This window comes from Aristolochia californica, unplaced genomic scaffold (genome assembly GCF_029961685.1).
Source record: "Aristolochia californica isolate CCGP_79_NKW_82.1479 unplaced genomic scaffold, dmAriCali1.0.hap1 SCAF_5, whole genome shotgun sequence".
Classification (NCBI taxonomy): Eukaryota; Viridiplantae; Streptophyta; class Magnoliopsida; order Piperales; family Aristolochiaceae; genus Aristolochia; species Aristolochia californica.
In genome coordinates, this window is record NW_027182214.1 from 2,280,121 (window position 1) to 2,295,729 (window position 15,609).

A 15,609-nucleotide genomic window follows, 5' to 3' on the forward strand; every position below is an offset into this window, starting at 1 on the left:
GAAGTGAAATGCATTTGTATTTCACTTTTCCCCGTCACTTACGGTGCACACTAACACATTTTGACCCCATTTACCCAGCGTCTTACACTGCGCACTAGGGCCTAAGTTCAATTAAAGTTTATTGTGGATTAACCCCATAAGTCTTTCACTTTTCCCCACTGCCTTAGATTCTCACTTATTTAGATGGATTAATTAAATAAAAAAATATTTTTAATTTATTTAATTCAAATCTTATGATAAAAACGAGAATTTGGGTGACCTAAATTTAAATTAGGTTTATATTTATTTAAAAATATTATTTTAAAATTATTATTGAGTTAAAGGGGTTCGGGCAATCTAATAAATTCAAACGACCGGACCTGGCATGACATGTTTCATTCCCTACTGGCTCGCCTCATCTCCCGCCTCCTGAAACGTCGAGAAAGGACGCAGAGAGAGCACAGGCAAGCGTGGAACTGCAGAGAGACTGTTAGAACTTTGACGCTGTCGTCGTGGCGCCCAGAAAGTGGACCTGATCATCCACCTACGACGCGATGTCCTCTCTCACCTTCTTCTCTCTAGCTACAAACTATAAAGGGGTGTGTTTCGATATGCATCGGATGTCTGCCACGGTGAGGTTCCTCTGCGCCGTCTCTCCGGGTCTTTCTCCGTCTTCCTCCAACCTTGGGTTCTACCGTCGATATACTTCATTCTCTGCTGCTGGATTCGGCTATTCCGTCGGCATGCCTAATCACCGCGTAATACATTTACGGTCCCTCATCTATTTTTGCTTTTTCTTCTTGTTCGTTTCCGTGTTTATATTATCTTCGAAGTTTGCGATTTGTTTTTTATTCCCCCCCTCCCCAAGACAAGCTGGTTGTGGCTGATTCTACTATCGGAATCTGGTCTCGCGTATTTTTTTTGTTATTTGTGTATGCTCTTTTGTGTGAGCGTGATATCCATGACAACATATTACTGTTGATGTTTTTCAGCTCCTACTGCAATTCTCTTCACGGGGTACTGTCTCTCACCGTAAATGCTATTTGTATTGGGTTTTGTAATTTATTTGCACTTAATTTCATAATGTTAGATAATTTGGTGATGATATAAACACCGTAAAGTATAAACATAACACATTCGATTATCTATCTTCGTGGACTCTTCTGTGTGTGTTGTATGTATCTATCTAGTTAGTCGATCACTTTTGAGGGCTCAAACTGTAATGCCGCTCCTTATTTTGTGTTATAGCTTTTACTTTCATGATGCATTTTCGAAACAATTATCAGTTAGAGGCCATGGCTATGGTAGTACCCAAGAGACATACTCAATGCTTTTCATTTACCAAAAAATGGTGGAGTTGAGATGTTCACTTGTCTGACATATAGAAATGTCTCAAGCAGGTAAATTCTTCTGGTTTCCTGATTCACGGACGTACCTAATTTTGTGTTTGTTTTTTTTACTTTTCAAGCGTAGTTCTGATTCATGTAGATTTTAGTTGCTTCCCTTTGGCTTTTATGAGTAATACCCTATTAGTAACAATTGGTTTGACTGAGATTTCTCTTTCTCCCTCTGATCCCACATTTAATGTATTTAATGTATTTAAACTTCTGTGTGAAATCTACGTGCAGGGCAAGCCAAGAACAAATCATCAAGGATGGAAGGACAAGCACGAAATGGAGACACCTGCACCACACACTGAGGTTGAAGCCATCAGTAGCAGGCTTAGTGGATTATCTATTACAGATAGAAGGGATCAATCAAACAATACAGTTCCACACCATATTTGTAACATCTCTATCACAAATCAAACTCTCTCCGCAAAAACTACAAAAGATGCTTGGAAGCCTAAAACATATTCCACAACCACAAGCAAAGCTGACGCTCTAAACAGAAGTTGCGTCAAGGGGAGTGAGCCTAAGGATAGTTCACCTGCTGAGAAAACTGTAGGTTTGACTCAACTGTTCAAAGGACCGTTAGGTGCTGATTTTAATGTGGACAACCTCACATTTTCTCAAGCCCAAATAAGAGCTACTTTTTATCCCAAATTTGAGAATGAGAAGAGTGACCATGAGGTATGACTCTATTTAATTAATTATTTATTTAGTTAGAAGTTTTTTTTCTTTTTCATTTTTGCTTACGTATAGCAAACAGCTCTTATGCTGTAATGGAACTGTTACTAGGGTTGAGCACAGGTCAGGTCGGGGTCAGGTTTCCCAAAACCCGAACCCGAACCCAAAAAAACCCGAACGGGGGTGGGAAACTAACCCCATCCTCAGCTCGTCTCCCTATTCTTCAACCCCGTCCCCGCCCTCCGTCCCTGACATTAGTTTAATTTTGACTTTTGAGGCTAGCTTAAGATCAAAAGCTTCATGTCATAAAATCCGAACCAAAAGGAAAAAACATTACAAAAAAATACATAAAAAATAGAATTACAGAAACACAAAAGGCATTCATTAGCTTACAAAAGCTTAATGTCATAAAAAAAACAAAAAAAAAAAACATAAAAACACATAAAAAATTAAATGGATACCTTGATAGGCGGATTGAAATGGACAAATACAAAAAAATAGTGCATAGAAACAATTAAAACAAACAGAAACATGAGTAATAACAAAAAGATCGAACATTTACAAGTAAATATAAAAAAAAAAAATCAAATGGATACCTCTCTATAGGTGGATTCATCGGTGAAGACAAATAGATGAGGTGGTTACTGTGGTTTATCTTTGAATCCAAAATGGTGGCAGCAGCATAAGGAATGAATGAGAGAAAAAAAAAATTCGGTTGGGGTTCTTAAAAAATAGAATGGAGGTTAGAATCAGTGATAAAAATGGGGATTTGGATGGAAAATCAAGAATGCTTACCATTTTTTGGGCAACCGGGGGCCTGGCGGTGGTGGTGGTGGCGATTTGGCAAGTTGACAAGTCTCCAATCGGCAATCGGCAGTCAGGGCACTTGACATGGGAAAGCTGACAAAAGCAGAAAGGAAATAGAAAAAAGTCCGATTTTGCTTCCATAAATGCCCTAACTTGAAACTTTAATTCAATTGTAGGAAGAAACAAGCTTAAGTATTCATTTTTAAAGAACAAGGTATTACAATCCAAGAAAAAATTATCTAAGATAAATTATGTTACTTTATTAATAACCTATATGTCATTTAAATTTTTCATAGGGATGTTATAGGTAAATCCCCGTGGGTCGGGTTTGGAAAAACCCGAACTCGGAGCAAAAACCTGGCAGAGTTTTTCTTCAAACCCCATCCCCAGGTGGATATTAAAACCCATCCTTGGATTTTTAGGGTCGGGTCGGGTTGGGTCGGATTCCCGCGACACAAGACCCGATGCCTACCCTTAGCGGTTATACATTAATATGGTATTAAAATGCAGAGTTAAATTCAGTTTGATAAAAATATGTTACTTGTGGAAAATTAGGAAAAAAAAAAAAACAGGCTACGCAGTTGGAAGGCATTATGAGAAGGGATGACAATAGTTATACTCAGATGTTTCACTTGCTCACTGATGAGAATATTTTACGTGTAGAACACATGCAACACGGTTCTTTTTGTGGATGATTCTCTTCGTTTGCATGTTAATCCTAAATCTATCCCATAAAGGTCTCTGTGAGACATTGCTACTCTCTTGATTGGTATGAGGCTCTTTGTTTGCTGGGGGAAAAAAAGATACTTCACTTAGATTGAAGATTCTGGGTGGTGAGCTATTGGGTGACCTTCGGTTGATTGAGGGAAAACTAACTTCAATCATATAATCACAAAATAAGTTACCTATCCAAGTGAAATGGGGGTGGCTCTAGGGTAGGGCCAGCCTGAAAATGCACCTACCTCGCCCTGCTGTCCTTGTTGTATTCAGATTTTATTTTCACTTGTATGCTGTGATAGGTCTGGGAAAAACCCATGTGAGGTGAGAAGGGATGAGACGAGCTGCATACCTCATCTTCAAAAGATTCTGTCTCACATAAAATATGTATATCCATGAATATATGTTATTTAAAATTTATTTATTTTCAAATTAATATGAGTGTTGTATATTATTTATTTATTTGGAAAAGGTGAAATTTCATTGATATAAGCAAAATACAACCAAAAGGTTCAAGGCCTGAGAGGAATAGAGTCCCCAACTGCAATACAAGACTCTGGTACACCAGATTTTGCTAAACTATCAGCTAGATTTTTAGCAGCTCTTAAAATATGATTCCAACTGACTTCAAAACCTTGCTCTCTCAAAAAACAAAAAAGTGACTTCAAACCTTGCAATAGAGGAGTAATTTCATCATAATAATGTCTTAAATGTGTAATTTCATTGTAACAATGCCTATGATGAAGCAGGGACGTCCTAAAAGCATGGATATAATGGTAGAAGGGTCTTCCTCAATTAGTATCACTGTAAACACTGAACATGGAACCTGACACCTGGTAAAGGAGCAATGACCTTAGCTGTAATTGTACCACTGTCTTTCATAGAGGACCTGAAAAAACAATTCAACTACACCATTATGATTCTTAATGATCCTGGAATTTCTGTTGGTTAGGATAATCAATCCATTAAAATTTAATTTATAGTATCCCATTGGAGGGGACATCCATGGAACCGATGTGGTTAGACAATAACTAAGTATAGAAATAGGGTCACTAGAGCAATATTAAGTATAGAAAACATAAGTATACGGAAGATGGGGAAGAATCCTCAATAAAAGGTGTGACAAAATTAAGAGAAGAAAGGTTAATCAAGAAGAAGCATTAAGAAAGAAAAAGGATTAAGATGATAAGAAAGACGAAAGATAAGTAAGAACACAGAAGAGGAAGGCTTAACACATTGTTTTTTTATATCACTGCCAATAAGCTTTCACACCTAATGCTAAAACAACTTGCTGTAAATCATATTTCTAATTTGCGTAGAAGAAACTGATGGTTTTAAATAGCCACTAATTCTTACATTTAATGGCCCAAATAAAAACATTATAATTAAAAGCAGGTTAAGTGCTGAGATTAAAGAATAATTAAAAACTTTAACACTAATAGTCAATGGTTTAAATTAAGACATCATAAGAAGTAAAAAATAAGGGCCGACTTCAAATAGTAATAAGAAAGCCTGATGGACCCTGAAGCTAACTCAATAAAAGGATAATTAGACAAAACACAAATAGAAACAACTCGGACTTAATAAAAGCGAAAATTTACATCTTCAACCCAAATAAGTATGCTGCAGCTGCTAAATATATTAGACAACTCAAGCTTTGGCTCTTCATTGACCCAAGTAGCCAGATTTCTTTTTTATTCCTCAAGTGATCATGTTACTCTTGATTCCATCAGCAAATGTTGGAAATTGAATTGGATAAAGCCCCGACATCTTTCTTTGTTAAGTTAAAAAGATAAACAATTTTTTGGTTACTGAAGATGATATTTGCAGGTTAGAATGAGGATGATTGAGATGGTTTCCAATGGGCAGGCAACAATGGAGGTATGACTTTGTTTTCCATGTTTTTTTTTTTTACTGAGTACAGTAAAACTTACTGTTTATAGGTACTATTTGTTTGGGGTTTCATATACATATTTGTTTTATAGGGGTTTCATATACATGACCAGTTTCTGTTTAGGAGTATTATTTTTTATATATTTGCATTTTTATTTACAAAAGTATTTTGGTTGCAGGTCTCCCTTAAGCACTCAGGTTCTCTTTTCATGTATGCGGGGCATGAAGGGGGAGCCTATGCCAAGAACAGCTTTGGAAATATGTATGTTTGTTATTGAAATTTATGTTTGTTATTTGGACTTTTTGACAACATATTTTTATTTATGTAAATCTCCTTTCTAGTGCAGTTATACTGCTGTTGGTGTTTTTGTTCTTGGACGGATGTTCCATGAGGCATGGGGTACCGAAGCAAGAAAAAAACAAAAGGAGTTCAATGACTTCCTTGAGGTAATTTCTACATCATGAAAGGCATTGGGCATATCTGCTGACTCCATTTTTTGGCTGTTCTAAACAGTTTGGCAGCGGGATTGGATTAGTATTTTGCAGTAATATACCTCATGATTAGTGTTTGGTGGTGAAGTTCAGGAGAATATGTATTGAAAGACAGCCTCTATGGGGTTCAGGACATAAAATTTCCTAATGCTTTTTTTTTTTTTTAACGTTTAGCCCTACTTCCTGTTTAGAATTTAACCTTAGACCTTACACTTGAAACCCCCATGTGGCCATTGTGCCAAAGCCTCTAGCTACTTTTAACACTTAAAATGTCCATGGCCTTTTTGTTAGTGTTGATTTCCCTCCCTCCAGTTTTAAGACCAAATGAAGGAAAGACATAAAAAAGTCAAAAGTCTAAACCCTAATACACCTAAAGAGAGGTTTCCAGTCGTTCTAGATCCTTCTGCTCACTTTCTAAATGTTTTATTTTATTTTCTTACCAAATTTATTACGAGCATTGATAAATTTATTAATTTTAGTCTATGGACCATAGAAATTTTATTTTAATTGTCATTAAACATTATTAGTAATCTCACAATATCATACGGCACATTGTTTTTTTTTAATGTTTGTTTCTTCCTGTCATTCAAATTCTGGTTTATCTGTGAATAGATTTAAATAAAGGTAATGTGTTTATTGCAACTTTGTTCGTTTTACTGAGATGTATTTATGCTCTTCTAAGAAGGTATGTATATGTGATTCACATTGATTGTTACTTGGGGCTTTTTTTTTTTTTTTTTTTTGAGAATTGTGAGAATTCATCCAGAGAGAGAAAGGTGAATACAAAAAATACAGCAGAAAACCCATCTTTTGGGCCTTTAAACAGCAATGAAAGAATCTAAGCTTCAAACCTTCAGATAAGAAAAAAAAAAAGAAAAGGAAAGAAAAAAGACAGAAAAATTAAAGTCTAAACTGCCTGTTAATGGATTAAATGAAGATTATGTTTTTATTTTTTATTTTAAGAAAGAAGGTTATGTTTTTATTGAAACTCAAGGGATTATACTTAGTCTTCTATATGCTGTTCCAAGAATTTTTGCACATAACTATGCCAGAAACTTTCTTTTGTCAATTCAGTTGGCCATTTGTACTGTGCTCAGTTTGTCATCTTGTCGTATTTATTAAAAAAAAAAAATGCATGTAAAACGTTAGTTATTAAAAAAAAAATATTTAAGCATATTATAATGCTAATATTACTTTTGAGTTTTAGCTGTTGTTTATCTTTATGTGTAAGATTAGAGGGTACTTATCAATAACATTTGTCTATGTATTTCAGAAAAATCGTATGTGCATATCAATGGAATTGGTCACTGCAGTTTTGGGAGACCATGGTCAGCGACCTTTGGAAGACTACGGTATCCCTCCTTTATACTTCTATTCTTTTAATTAGCTATAAACTATATCAGTAAGACATTTAGTTTCTGTTTTTCTTAGTTTTGAAACATTGAAACATTGAAAGTACAGAGGACTATTCTTTTTTTATCAGTTAGCTTTTTGGTTGATGGACTTTCTATTGTTGTGAACAGCTGTTGTGACTGCTGTGACTGAATTGGGCAACAGGAAGCCAAAGTTTTACTCTACGCCTGATTTAATAGCCTTCTGTAGGAAGTGGCGCTTACCAACAAATCATGTATGGCTATTCTCGACAAGGTGAAACATCTACCTCAGTTAGTAGAGTCAGAACTGTATGATAATTGTAGCGAGATTGGGTCCTACGTTTTCAGGCAAAATGATTTGGTGAAGAAAATGCTAACATCTGCTGTTGTATCTGATGCACACGTGAAGGCAATTAGGTCAGTGTACTAGTGAGGATCCCTCACTCACCCCTCTGTCATGTGACAGTGGGGGGAGGGCAGGGCAGGGCAGCCCTTCCCCGTCTTAGAACCATAATGGGACAGGGGGTGGAGCCCTGCCCTGTTCCCCTTCCTTCATGGTGGGGGAAGGGCCACTGCTGGTGGAAGGAAGGCCTGTTCCCCTCCTTCCTCTCCTCCATCTTCTTTAGATTGAGGAAGGCTTCTCCCTTGTTCTATGTTTTTATTTTTTATTTTTTAAATAATTCATTTGGGTTTGGTAAATTTGGGTGTAAAACAGACATGATAATGGGTTACCTGGTGGTCAAACCCCGTTGGCCTGGGTTAACTGGACGTGGTCACCCCCTACCAAATGAAAGGATTATTGGCATTACCTTGTTCGTTTGTTCCTTTTCCCCCCTCTAATATTGGGGCAGCCTGAGGCTGAAATTTTGAGCCAGTATCCTTGTACATTGGGAATGAAATGCAGCTTAACTTGATTTAGCTAGAATTATTTAAGTAAAAACCTTTGAAATTTTTCATATCGATATGCTTTTAATAGTTTCATCTAGTTTGTACTTCTAAAAGTTATGTTAGTTTGAATCAGCCAAAGTATTCTTTTATTTTCTTGTAAGGACTTATAATATGGTTGAGTGTGTGTTCAGTTTGATTAATGGAAAGCATGAACAACTAGAGGTTTATTTTTTAATACTATATAGAAAATTCTTTTATCTTATATATCTCTATACCATTGAAGGAAATCTGTGACATCATTTTTTGCTGCGTATGATGCACTATGTGAAGAGGGAACGGCAACACCTGTCTGTAGGGCTCTTGATGAAGTTGCTGACATATCTGTCCCAGGTTGTTTCTCAAATTTAATATCAAGTAATTGGTTTGTTCTATTTGTTATCCATCTTGAAGTTGTACCTTTGGTGAGTTTCTTTTCTTGAACAAGTTAAATATGTCTCTCTCGGTGTTAAATGCTTTCATGGTATTATCTGTTTATGGTTGTTCTAAGTCATGGATTAATTTGGTTTTGTGGATATCAATTGACAGGATCCAAGGATCATGTTAAGGTACAAGGTGAAATCTTGGAAGGTCTTGTTACTCGTATTGTAAGTCATGAGAGTGTGAAACATATGCAAGAGGTTCTGAAAGAGATTTCTCCCCCTTCACTAGATGGAGGTATGAATCATTTCTTTTATCCTTCTACTTCTTTCATGACCCTGGGTATTATGACAACTGAGCATTGATGTTCTTGGGGGGCTTCAACTATGTCTGCTCTGTTGCATGTATTGGAGTAGTGATTATTTGGTTGCACTCATGCCTGATGTTCTGGGTAAATGAGTACCCAATGCACTATTTGGCCACTATGGTGAAGTAAGATGTGCTACAGCAGGACAACAGTTTTTTTTCTTTCGATTGTAATTATTTATTTATTTTATTATGGTAGCACCTAAATTATGGTTATAGTTGTTATACTTGACTGTTTTATTCGGGAAGAAGTCTATAAAACAAAAGTGAAGAAAGAAAAATAAACTAATAAAAACAAAAACCAAAAAAGCAACCAAGCACTACATCCTGAATTAAAAAAGAAGTCAATGAGAGGTATATAGCCTCCAACAACAAGGCAGTGATCATGGTCCCCTTCCCTTGCAAGAGAGCTTCTTTATAACTGTTGAATTTTGGCACAATGAGAAGGAAATTTCTTAACATTACGGGCAAATAAGAATAGCAACCTGGGCCCGTGAATTATGCCCCTGAACTCACCAATTTCTCACTTGAGTTTAGCAGTAGCTTTTTTGAGGTCGGAAACAGGCAAGTAAGTCTCTGAGTGTAAGAGATTCAATGGAGAGTTGGGACTTCCAGGATGCTCTGTGAACTAGCTCGGGCCAACCGGGAAGTGTGGTTTTTCAACTACTCAGTGCAACCTGGGCTGAAGGGGAGTTGTTGTTTTACGCCAAAAGGGGAGGTCCAGATTCTTTCTAAAGAGTAATTTTCAGTGCAGTCTACTTCTCGAATTTTTTTAAGATATGGTGATTATATATTAGCTGGTAACTCCCTTAGGTAAGCCATGACTTCTAATTCTTTTCTCGGGTCTTCAAGTCAGTCTAATAAGTTCAACATTCATCATAGTTCTAATTTACATTAGGAATTCTTTTACATCTCTTGGTAGAGATGCATTTCGATGTATTAAAAGGTTTGATGGTATGTGGAAGTGCTTATGGAAGCTTTTTTTCTGAATATAAAGCATTGTATGTAATAGTTCTGGTAATTAATGATTTTGTTCCTCTTTATTATTATTATTATTATTATTATTATTATTGTTATTGTTTGAAGATGGATGGTTGGATGTGCCCATGGTTGTAATGCTTCATGGCATAATTTATGTTTGTTATATTTGGTTTGTTATGGTTGGATGCGACTATGGTTGTAATGCTCTCGTTTTTGGGGCTCTATGTTGAGTACTCTTGTGTAAATTTAACTGATTATGCCGTTTATAATTCAGCTGGCCAAGATCTTGCACCAAGCTTGCGAGAAATTTGTGCTGCCAACAGGTCAGAAGAAAAACAGGTAAATGAGGTTCTTCTATTCTTAAATATATCTTGTTATTAATTTCTTTTTATCAGTCTCATGTCAATGCTTGGTTTTGTCATCCAATTTTGATATTTTGTAAAATGTTCTTCTTATAGCAAATAGAAGCTCTTCTTCAAAGTGTTGGAACTTCCATGTGCCCAAATTATTCGGATTGGTTTGGAAGCGGAAGTAGTGATGCCCAGTCTAGAAATGCTGATCGTTCAGTTCTTTCGAAGTTTTTACAAGCACATCCTGCTGATCTTGCCACCATCAAATTGCAGGTCTGGAAATGTAACTATGCATTCTTATTCATAAATTACAAATTTGCTCCATTTTGCATTGTGTGTTGCCAATGAGGGATTATCATATTTTGAATGAATTAGGTTTCGAGTTACTGAAGATCTTTCTCAGATTAATTTGATGGCTGTTAGAATACTCGTATAGGTTTGGTTATTTTAGTCTCATATGGATCTCATTAAGTTATAGCAAGCTAGACTTCATGTCATGACTTTATATTTCAATTTTCATTGAATTCTGACTTGTATTTATGGAGTTATAAGCATCTTTTTAATGAAGGGCAGAATGGTCCTTTCATGTATTTTTTTTTCACTTAAGTGAATGGGACAAAGGAGAGGGCTTGAGTTCTGAGCCCTCATTCAACGCAGTCTCCAATGCTACTTTTCCCTCTTCTTTGTCTTTTTATTTTCCACTATTCATCCTTAATCCTCTCCATGTTGCAATTTCACATGGTATTAGAGCAACAAAAGATAATCTTGGGTAGTTCCTCTACAGTTTCTCGAGTTCTCTTCACAATTTTGTCATCCTTATAGAAGGTTCTTCAAACCATTTTTGTACTGGTAGGGTAAAAATTACATTTTCCCTCTTTTTTAATTCTGTCATAACTATTTGGTTGATGGCCTCTTTTGCTAATTGAGCAGTTATTATGTCTTACTGCCCTTAGAGAGTTCTTAATTGAATTTTATGCTGCATCCATACTTGCGCCAACTTGTGCCTACGTTGTCTCCTTCATGCCTGTGTCAGCCTAGTTGTTGTGGTTTGGACTGAAAGTGGTGGTGATTAATATCTAAATTTTGGGAATGTGCGTGTTATTGCTTATTGTGATTGTGTGATTTGTCTTAATTTGAAGTGTGGGGTTTACTTGGCTTGCGTTGGTTGGAGTTTGTGTTAACGATTCTTGGATTAAGTGTGAAAAAATCAAAGATTGAGAAGGTGAAGAGAGAATGAGAGAGAGAGAAGAGATAATTGAGAGAGACTCAAAATTGAGCTGTGTTGGGGGTTGTGCACGTTAAGTGATTCTGATCAATTACAAAAATAGCCTTCACTTACACTAAATGCCTTATCTCCTTATATATCCTATGTACATGAAACTTGAACCATAGACATAATTAAACGTAAGGACCAAAATAACATAGAGATATAAATCTACTGATGAGATGAAATGACTAAAATACCCCTAGATTGAATTTCCTATAAAGTGTATCATCTTTGATGCATATGTGGTGTATTTTGAAGTCGCTAAATGGCAGGATCAAGCAAACATATTGGTGTAATTAAGCCTTCTGAGAGTTCAAACAGTAAAGACTCTCATTCCTTTCAGATTACTTCAGTGAAGTTGAATGGGTCCAATTACGTGAATTGGTCCATGCTTGTTCTCATGTTTTTAAAGGCAAAAAGGAAGACTAAATATATAAGTGATGATCCCTTTAATCCCATAATTGAAGATTGGGAGGTCGAAGATAATCAAGTGATAACTTGGTTGGTCAATAGCATGGAGTCATGATTTAGTGATAAAATCTTGAGTTGTGGGACTTCAAAGGAAATATGGATTACACTAGCTTCAATTTTGTCTCAAGAGAGTAATTTGTCTCGAATATATGAGTTGTATGTCTGATATTTTAATATGCAGAGGAGTGACATATCAATCACTGATTATTTTACAGAGATGAGAGGTGTTTTGCAGGAAATCAACACTTTCCATCCTTTTACTAAGAATGTAGATGATGCTAGTATGTAGAAAAATCAAATTCTGGGGGTAAGGTTTCTAATGGTCTTGGATCTGAATATGATGCCATTCGGGCACAATTGTTAGCTAATGATGATGTGATTACACTGAAACCAGTATTTAATTGTGTCAATCAGGCAGGAGTAGTGGTAGGTAAAAATGAGAAGGATACAAGACTCTTTGATGCAACTGCTCTCAACCTCCACTCACCACCACTCACCATTTAGTATGTTTGAGATTTGAGGCCGGAGGAGCAGTAGTAGAGGTTGTGGTAGGGACTACACTACTCGAGGTTGGACTTTGTGATAGAGGGGATAGAAAGTGTGTTCACTATGTTTGAATAAACCACTTTTTTGATAAAAATGGGAAAAAATTGGTCAATCAGCATGGACAAACTCCATTATGTCAGATAGAGAAAATATTTTTTATTTTGGTACACAAAAGGAAATTCAATAATTACCCCAGAGACTTGGTCAATTGACCTCCACACCTACTACTACTACCATTGAGTCAGATTCCTCTTCCTCAACAAGTGCCACAGTGATGAGCACAAGTATACCAATGTGTGTCATTCTCCCTCCTAGATCATCAATTCAAGAGCATCCACCCTTATGTCAGGTATGACTTCATTGTTTCAATCTATCAATTTTTCCTAGTCTATCATCATGTTACTTTAGCCAATGAGTCTACTTCCCCGATTCAGGGGGAGGGTACTGTACGCACCACACCTCTGATATCTTTGAGTTTTGTTCAATTTATTCCAAACTTTATTCCTCGATTCTGGTACGACTTCTTTTAATCATCTTCTTCTTCATTGTCCTTATGCGTGTTAGGTTTGGACAAATTTCCTCGACAAGATAAGGCTTCATATATGTATCTCGAGCAGCCTAGATGCAATCAGACAAATGGATGAAGGAACACGGATGCCTGGTATAGGTAAAACCCTTCTCTCCACCTGTTTAGTTCACATTCCTTGGAGGGAAAGGAACAACGGAAGATTTTCAAGCAAATTTTCCATGGGACAGGCGATTACTATGTGCATTTCTAGGATGATTTCTGCCTAGGTTCACCAGAAAAGAGTCTGTGAACTTAAGAGGCATTTTGATCCGAGAAAATTGGCATGTTAATGCTCAGATTTCTACCCCTTATAAGCTGCCTACCATTGAGGAATGGGTTCTGCCTACCATTTGAGAAATGGGTTCCACCTACCAGTGAAGATGGCTTCTAGGCTGGCTTAGACTTTACACGATTGCTTCTTTCACAGTCCCAAATTTTCACGCCTGTTCCTTAGTTCTTTTCTTGGGACTTGACCCTAGTAAAAGCCTTCTCTACTTACTTTGGGCAACCCACAACCTTCTACTATAGTCTAGGTTTCACATCCATTTGTAGATGCCTTGGCTGCTGCAGATTGTACTCTAGTAGTGCTCCTAGGAAAGAGAGCAATGGAGGGTAGTAACCTTCTGTAGATGTTGGAAATTCACTATCTTAAGGTAATGGGAGGATTTTCTCATCTCTCATATGATTGCTAATGAGATATCTGTTTCTAGCAAAATATTATTTAATATTGGCAGCTAAATTCTGAATCTTAGAAGGGGCCTGCCCTTTTTTTTGAAACGGTGATGATTTTATTACGAAGCATAGCAAGAGAATACATCAAGGGAGGCCTCCCCTTACAACAAGAGATTGCAGGGAGGGACCCAATTTAGCACACAAAGCAGCAGCCGAATTGGTTGATCTAAGAACATGAGAACCGATGACGACTTTGGAGTCACTCTCCACAATAAGTGGACCTCTGAAGCGATCTTGGAAAATTTGAAGCCCTTGCCAGCTGACCCATGGTTAAAATTTTACCTTTTCTTACATGCCATACACAAGTGTGTACCATTAGATGAGTGTGAATATTCAAGGAGATTGCCATTGCATTCTGTCTCATGGATGCACTACTAAGCAGAAAGGCATTTTAAGAGGCTGTGCAGATCAGTTGATCATCTCCTAGCTGATAATATAAAGATTGCCTGGGGTGGAGAAAACATGACTGGTCTAAATGGCATCCTCCTCAAACAAAGGCTCTTCTCAAGTTAAGGTCCCAATACCTTTTTTCCAAAAGAAGAAAGAAAAGCTGGACTGAGATTGTAGTGGTGAAAGCACTGCTAAAGTATTCTCACAGTTCAGTTGTCTAGCCTAAAGTTAGTCCTCTTGGTGCTTCTGACTTGAATTTTTTGCCCCCCTTAGGGAAATCAATTTGAGTTTGCAAAAGCTTTCCATGGGCAAGATGTACAGGAAGGGATGATATCAAACAGAGCCAAAGAAAAATCTGATATCAATGCTGAACTACAATTGGACAGCTTCTTGGTGGCAAAACTTTTAATTACTTCACAAGGGGGACTGGTTGATTGCTTCACACAGAATCTTTATTTTTTTTTTAAAATATTGTATTAAGCTTTATTGGAACAAATGAAAGATTACAGTGAGAAAATAAGCCACAGAGGGAGAAAGCTCCCAATGACATTGAGAAAATAAGCTGGAAAGTCAATGTCTTAGGTCATTTGATTGAAAAGCAGAGTACTTTTCCAAGTACGTCAAATTCTGTTTTCTGTTTCAGTTTTATTAGAATTCTTTTAGAGTCAATGTTTTAGGTGTCTTATAAGTTCAATATATACTTAGGGAAAATTGTTTGCACCTCTAATTTGTCTTATTCACTCCTGTCTGAAGTTGGGATGTACATGTGATAGAGGCAGACTTTTGAGTTCAGGAATAGAGTTTGTTCATTTATTTCAAATTGAAGTTTGTTCTAGTTCTAAAAATGCGTTATTACACTTTTCTTTTTTTTTTTAAATTTTGTTTTAGTGCGAGTGTTATGACACCTTTCTGAAGTTGGAATTTTATATAATTTGCTTGTGCTCTTGCTTCCGTACGAATCATCTGTATACCTTCTTTATCTTCTCATGAGTTTCCACAGTTTTTACTTGATTTTTAAGTTGTTTCTGAACAGAATATTGGAATATTATGTTAGGTTTCTCTAAGTAACTGTATTTCCTGTTTTACCAGGATATGATTCGGTTGATGAGACTAAAACATTTCCCAGCAGCTTTTAAGTGCTACTACAACTTTCACAAAATTGACTCGTTGTCAAAGGATAACCTTTATTTTAAAATGGTTATCCATGTCCATAGCGATTCTGGTTTTAGACGATATCAAAAGGAAATGAGGTCTGCTAATTGATGGATTCTTGAACTTTTAGAACCTTTGACCTTACTTTTGT

At 36.5% G+C, this 15,609-nt stretch overlaps 1 protein-coding gene across 2 annotated transcripts in view; it reads left to right on the forward strand.

Moving 5' to 3' along the window:
- The first annotated feature begins 408 nt into the window (after window positions 1-408).
- LOC137965655 (tRNA ligase 1-like) overlaps window positions 409-15,609 on the forward strand; it is a 35,946-nt gene continuing 20,745 nt past the window's right edge. The window contains exons 1-12 of one of the 2 annotated variants that reach the window (XM_068811943.1): window positions 409-737; window positions 1,608-2,051; window positions 5,403-5,453; window positions 5,645-5,727; window positions 5,813-5,912; window positions 7,231-7,309; window positions 7,481-7,604; window positions 8,502-8,608; window positions 8,804-8,932; window positions 10,257-10,321; window positions 10,441-10,605; window positions 15,396-15,556. In XM_068811943.1, coding sequence (XP_068668044.1) covers window positions 534-737; window positions 1,608-2,051; window positions 5,403-5,453; window positions 5,645-5,727; window positions 5,813-5,912; window positions 7,231-7,309; window positions 7,481-7,604; window positions 8,502-8,608; window positions 8,804-8,932; window positions 10,257-10,321; window positions 10,441-10,605; window positions 15,396-15,556 — 1,712 coding nt within the window. In that variant the 5' untranslated portion in view covers window positions 409-533. The remainder of the gene's footprint in view (window positions 738-1,607; window positions 2,052-5,402; window positions 5,454-5,644; window positions 5,728-5,812; window positions 5,913-7,230; window positions 7,310-7,480; window positions 7,605-8,501; window positions 8,609-8,803; window positions 8,933-10,256; window positions 10,322-10,440; window positions 10,606-15,395; window positions 15,557-15,609) is intronic. The other variant, XM_068811944.1, reaches the window with a different exon arrangement.